The sequence below is a fragment of the Aptenodytes forsteri genome, unplaced genomic scaffold (assembly GCF_000699145.1).
Source record: "Aptenodytes forsteri isolate BGI_AS27 unplaced genomic scaffold, ASM69914v1 Scaffold662, whole genome shotgun sequence".
In the NCBI taxonomy this organism is placed as follows: domain Eukaryota; kingdom Metazoa; phylum Chordata; class Aves; order Sphenisciformes; family Spheniscidae; genus Aptenodytes; species Aptenodytes forsteri.
In genome coordinates, this window is record NW_008795718.1 from 412,002 (window position 1) to 418,438 (window position 6,437).

At 53.6% G+C, this 6,437-nt stretch overlaps 1 protein-coding gene across 1 annotated transcript in view; it reads right to left on the reverse strand.

Annotated features, from left to right (window-relative positions):
* Positions 1-1,145, reverse strand: part of FAM198A (family with sequence similarity 198 member A) — a 6,294-nt gene extending 5,149 nt beyond the window's left edge. The window contains exons 1-2 of the mRNA XM_009283571.1: positions 1,026-1,145; positions 26-841 (exon numbers count right to left, since the gene is read on the reverse strand). Of these exons, the coding sequence (XP_009281846.1) occupies positions 26-841; positions 1,026-1,145 (936 nt within the window). The remainder of the gene's footprint in view (positions 1-25; positions 842-1,025) is intronic.
* Between the last annotated feature and the right edge of the window lie 5,292 nt (positions 1,146-6,437).

The window sequence follows — 6,437 nt, forward strand, 5'->3', positions numbered from 1 at the left end:
GCAGTTTCCATCACCCCAGCCCTGCCTGGAGGAGAAAGTCGAAGAGGGCCAGGCGACTCCACTCGCCACGTGGGATGCTGGAGCAGGGAGCATCCCCGGCCACCAGTGTCGGTCCACGGGGCTGCAGCATCTCCTGGTACTGCAGCCACCCCAGGGCGCAGGAGTTTTGGTCATTGTTAGCATCCTCTAGGTGCCGGAGGTCGGGCACCCACCAGATGATGGGGCGCAGGGAGCCGTCGGTGTAGCTGTAGGGCAGGAGGTGGCTGGTGAAACGCCGGGCCACGGCGGGCAGGCTGCGGTTCAGTCCCAGCACCCTGTCCAGGTGGAAGGCCAGCACCTCGTAGAGGTCCCCGGGGCGCTTGATGAGCCCGCAGCGCCCCTCCCGGCAGTCCCCCTCTGGGCTGGCTGGCGAGGCGTCCCCCTCAGCATCCCCCATGGCCCGCAGCCCCACTCGCAGGACTTGCCCGTGGGCTGGGACACGGGTTTTGGAGACCACCCGCCCACTGGCCAGCAGCTGCATCTTCTGGAGGTCGTCATTGGAGAACCACAGGGGGGCATCCCCCACCACCCCTTGCCGCTGCCTCCTGCCCCGGCCAGGAGGCTGGTCCTGCCACAGGCGAGCAGGGAGCATGGGGGGCCTTTCGCTGCGGGCTTGTCCCCCAGATAGGGGGGTGGTTGCCTCCCACCGGGGACCGGGGGGGGACGATGCTGGTGGCAGGTGGGGGGAGCAGTCCAGCGATGGGGGCAGGCGGGCCAGGGCCAGCAAGGCCAAGGCCAGCAGCACCCCGAGGGCCGCCGGGACGGGGGGCTTTAGCCCTGTCCTTCGCCACGGTCGCTGGGCCTGTGGGGAGAGAAAGAGAGAGCATTACTGGGGGTCCTCATGGGGTGCTATGGCCCAGGGATCCCCCAGACCTGTGTGCCCCCCATCCCAGGCAGCGCTCTCGATAAGCTTAAAGGGGTTTGCTTTGGAGGAGCAGTCCCTCTGCTTGTGTGCTCCCCGAGAAAGGTGTTCCCCAAACACTTGCCGCCTCCACGTCACTGTAGCAGGAGAGGTACGGCTGGTGGCATGATTTGTGCCAGAAATTAGCTGCAGTCCCTTCAGAAGCCAGTCGGAGCAAGGGCTGACCTGCCACAGACGTTGCCATGTCTGCAGCACTGATGCACAGGATCACCTTATGGGTGATGAATCCTTCACAGTCAAACATTTTGCTTTAAAGACTCAAGAAATGAAAAAGAAAAAAAAAAATAGACCAAACCAGAGCAAATTCCTGGCTGGATGCAAACGCTTTCCAGTTCCTAAGAGGTTTTTATCTGCAGCCCTTACTCCAGACACCCTCAGTGACTCCTACTCCAGTTGCGCACTCGGCCCATAACCCGGATCCCCGCGCCCTTGTTCAGAGGATGTCCCAACACGTGCCCAGACACGGCTTCTGGAGCTCTGCCCACCGCTGCGTCCGGCAAAAGCAAAGCAGCTCTAAGTGCCAGTCGGGGGCTGTGGCAGCCTATATTTAAAAAGGATGCAAACTGTTGTATCTGAAACCTAAAATTTTCTGATTCCCAGCACCAAGGAACTGCCTTTAGACGGGTACTACCAAGTTTTGGGGTATATATCTTTATACACACAGCTTTCCCCCCACACCTTTAGTCATGATTTCTACTCTGAAGGGACTTATAAAAATTATATAGGCTGGAAAGGCAGTTACAAGCAAACACTGTGCAAGTCTCCCCGCATTGCTAAGCTCATATCTCCCCTTTGGCCTAAAGAAATCCCATGCCTACAGCGCTGGGGCTGCCATGAGCACAGCACCTTCCCGTTTAGGGTGAGGTGGAGGGAAGCGAGGGGCAGTGCTGGGAGAGCCTCCCAGCCCACCCCATCCCCGGGCCACACTGCACCCGTGCCACGTTCACCCGGGCTCGGGCGGTCTAACATGCTTCGGGGGGCTGGAGCGGCAAAGGGCACCTTGGTGCCACTTCTCCGCTTTACAACAAACATTTCCAAGTGGCTCGAACACACGTTGGAAGTCAAGGCAACATTCAAGTGGCTACATTTTTTTGCAATTATTTATTTTGGAAGCACAAGTATATCCATGGCAGACACAGTGGGACAATATATTGCCAAAGAAGGGATAAGAGATTGTTTATAAGAGGAAAAGCTTGGAAAAGAAGAGCTATAAAGCTGGGGGGGTGAAAGCCAGCAGCCAGAATGACTTCCAGAAGGCAGCTGGGCGAGCAGAAACATTTCCAGCCACGGGGCTTTTAGGACCGCAGGCTCCCGCTGGCTCCAGGGACCCACCACCAGTACGACTCCAGCCCTGAGAGGAGCTGCCCCAGGTGACCCCAGCATGTGAGCCCCTTCATAAGCTGATCCAGCACTATCCTAAAATCCATCAGGCTTTGTGTCCTCACTGTGGGGAGGCTGCTTCAGGCCCTGTGGTGAGGAGCCACATCTCTCCCAAGGACACTGCATCAGCCAAGGTGGACGAGAGGAGCTGCAAAGCCACCAACTCACTGGCAGCAGCCATGGGGGTTTTCCTTCGAGGTCTCCCTCTCAAGGACTGAGCAGATTTAATGCAGCTTATAAGAGGTAGCGATGGTGCATTTGGAGTGATTCAGCTTTACAGCTCTCGTTTAATTGTTTCTCTCCTAGAAATACAATGTAGTGCAGCATTGTATTTCTGCTGGGCCAAATTCTTTGCTCACACACAGCTTACACTGGCCTCTGCCGGGAGCCAGGGCTGTCTGGTACAGGGCTTCGGGACCTGCTGGTGGACTCCCCATTTTAGCTCTCCCTTAAAGCCCCAGAGTGAAAAGGAGCTATTCCAGGGTGAGACTGTTCAGAGACTGATGTCCCGTCCTAGATCACAGGCAGGGTTATTCAAGGCTTGGTATTAACTGTTCCAGGCACCACACTACATGGCTAAATTACGGCCTTAAGCCCCTTTCTGGGCAGGGGATGAGCATGAATACCCCCAAGCAGCCCCGAGGGGCAGCAGGACTTCTGGCAAGTGGCTGGTTATGATGCTTCCCCAACTCCCTCCCGCTTGGATGGGATAATGATTTGCTGCAGACCCATAGCCAACGCCAACTAACACAGGTGGCACCCGAGCTCAGCTACCCAAAACCTTCATGCCCTGGATTTCAAGCAAGTCCTGCAGAGTGCAGATGCATGCTTATTCCCAAGCACCCACAACCCAGGTCTGGCATCCTGAGCAAGAGTTTAGGGGAAGTGAAATGTCTAAATCACAGTTTAACCATAGTAAAATAAGGCTGTAGCATAAAAAGACCAGATCCTGATATCCTTACTCCTTCCAAGTCATCACCATAACTGCTTCACAGTCTGTCTCTCCAACTTCAAAGTACACTGAACTAACTGCAGTGACATCTATGGAGTTAATCCTGATGGACAGGATTAACTGTAAATCTCAGTACTCCCATCTGCATCCAGCCGAGTTTCCTCCCCAATCCGTGCTTCCCTGGGCACTTGTCCCAGCGCTTCCCCAGTCCCACCCCTCTGGAGAGACACAGCCCACCCCGCCCTCATTAAACCCCCCCATAACCCTCTTCTTCTGCACGGAGGATTTGCAGGGTGATCGTTTTTGTTATCCCCCTGATAATAACCCTTTGGTTGTTTACACCATCCCTGGGCATACAAAGAGCCTGGCTGCCAAAAATCCAAGTATCCTGGGGGAGGTGCACGCAGGAGCCATTTGGAGAACCTTGGAAATACTGCAGGAAAAATCCTTTTTAATCCACAGCTGGAGAGCAGTGGATGCCAAATGGATGGCAACGATTGCTGGGTTTTTAATGTCAAGTCAGTTTAGAGTCCAAGTGGTTAAAGCATCATTACTGTCCAAACCCACTTTGTCTTCTCTGTCAGCGAGCTCGGGTTTGGGCACCGCAAGTTAGAGCTTCATTTCTTTCCCACCCCGAGGTTGAAATCCTCTGCTGTGAAGCTGGGCGAGGGCCACCGCAGGCTCCCTTCCCCAGCCCCGTTCAGGGTTTCTCTGCCACATCAACAATTAAAAAAAAAAAAAAAAACGTCCAAATACACTCTCTGGGTTTTTTCTGGTAGCCCGTTTCAGGTTTTCCTTTCTGCCACATACAATTAAAAAAAAAAAAAAACGTGCAAATACAGTCTCTGTGTTATTTCTGGTAGTCAATATGGCAAATTTAGTAAGAATCTTGATGATAGAACATTGCAGAAATAATACTGTATTTACAAGCCCAGGTTAAATACTTTTCAAAAGAGACTTTCTCTGAGCCCATGCTGTAAAAAAAATGCTGCAGTTTAAGCTATGGCTTTGATTCAGCCTGAAATGCAAACCATACGTACGGCTCTGCTTTGCCAGTGTGACATACTGACAGTACAGCACGTCTTTGCTAGAAATTAGGTCCATTTCCTAGCAGGCAAGCTACAGGCAAAACCCATAAAAAGGCTTAAGAGAGGTACTGCTTGTTCCAGGATGCCAGTAAATAAATAATATATATCCTCGCTTATCAGAGGGACATACAGCACAGCCCGGGCTCCTGATGGCATGGTGGAGAGCCTGTGCAGCCTGGCCACTCGGATATAAAACTTTCTAAGTGTGGTTGGGAGGGTTTTATCCTTGACATTGTATTCCCGGGATGTTTGAACCTTGGCAGAATTTGAAGCAGAGAAGCCTGTTTTCAATTTCTTTTCAAAGTGCATCAAATTGGCTTTATCAAGCTTGAAAGAAAAGAAAACAAACCCCAAACTTCATTATCCAAGAATGTAAGAAACAGCCCTAAAACTAGAAGGATGCCATGGAAATACGTGGCCTTTAAGAGCGGGATGGATCCCTGCTTTCCTCTGGCGTCCAAAACAGTGCTCTTGCCCCTGCACTGGCATCACAGACCCCTCCAGCAGCAAATCCCATCATCCCAAAGAGGTGCCTGAGGGATCTGGGACGGCTCGGCCATGGCCATGTCCCTTTCAGCTGCCTGCCTGCCCTAGACTCCGGAGCTCAGAGAATTTTGCCACAGGCCACCAGCCAGCAGGTTAAAAGCAGGTATGTGCATTTATCTGGATGCACACCATGCAGGGAATTTTTTGCAGGGATAGTGCAACACACAGAGTTGTACTTATCCTCCCAGCACTGTGCACGCCACCCACCCGATGAACCGCAAAACCACGCAGGCAGCAGGAGATGCAGCCCACCGTGACCAGTTTTAACAAAGACTGCTTGAAAAGCAACTGGAAAACCTCCTCTGGCTGCCCACCACCTCTGGGAACGTCTCCAGAGCCTTGTGCCCAACACGTGGTACTCGCGGCAGCTCCCAGCACGTTGGGGAGAGAGGCTGAGAGCAGGTACGTCAACCAGATCCATGAGGGGAACAACCCTTTCCTTTTGGTTTTGACCAGGAGTTTTTTGGCTTGTAAGGGGATGGCACATGGGCTAAGCTCACTGCTGGGGACCCATAACCGTGCTGAGGACGTGGAAGGAGACAAAACCCCTCCACCCCCAGAGTGACTCTGGGCAAGCCTGAGCAGAAGGAAATCCTTGGCAGCGTCCGTTGCCCATCATTCAAGTGCTTAAGTGCCTTCCTATATCATCCTGCTCGGGGAAGATAGATGGCTTGCACAGCAGGAATTTACTAAAGACAGCTATTAAATTACGACTGCCAGCCTTGAAGGTAGCTCTGGCTCAGAGCAGGGGGCTGGGCTCACCCTGCACAGCTGGCCCCGGGGGGACCACTGTGTTCCCCCCACACATGGGTCCCACCACCACCCGCCTGCACCTGCACCGCCGCCGGGTGCAAAAAACCGACGTTCCTTCACGCAGCCTCATGATCCATCAAAGTGGCCGTAATTCCTAGCAGACCTGCACCAGCTGTGTGTCTGGGGTTGTTTCCACCAGGGATGCCATTTTTTTCCTCCAAAATGCCCTTCAAGGGGGGGATGACCATGACCCCACTGCATTTCAGCACCCTGCAGACACCCTGAAGGCCATCCTGCTCGGTGCCAGGGCAGGGATGCAGCAGGCAGGCATTGCCTGCCGGCTAAAGGTGCCCCTGCAGACCCGCTTCCACACGTTGCTCCCCATGAGTGGCTTGGGAAGCTCAAGCCAGGCATTGCGGAGGTGGGAAGGGGGACTGTGCTCCCACAAACCATATGCACAGCAAACTCTGGGTCGGCTAAAGCCCAGGAGATGGAAACCTGATACATTGCCACATGGTGCTGGGTCCTTCCCTGCAGAGTCAGCTAAGTCCTCGTAGCTGGCACACAAGCCTTTCCACCAGCACGTCCAAAACCAAACCAGAAAATGACCAAGTTAAATTGCCAGGGATGAGACTTTAAAACATGCCATACTTTGCTAAATTTTGGACAGTCTGCAAAGCTGCCTCAAGGGGATAATGTATAGTCTAACTGCGAGACAAGCGTGCTTTGCACTAGCATAGGACAACAGTCCAGCAGC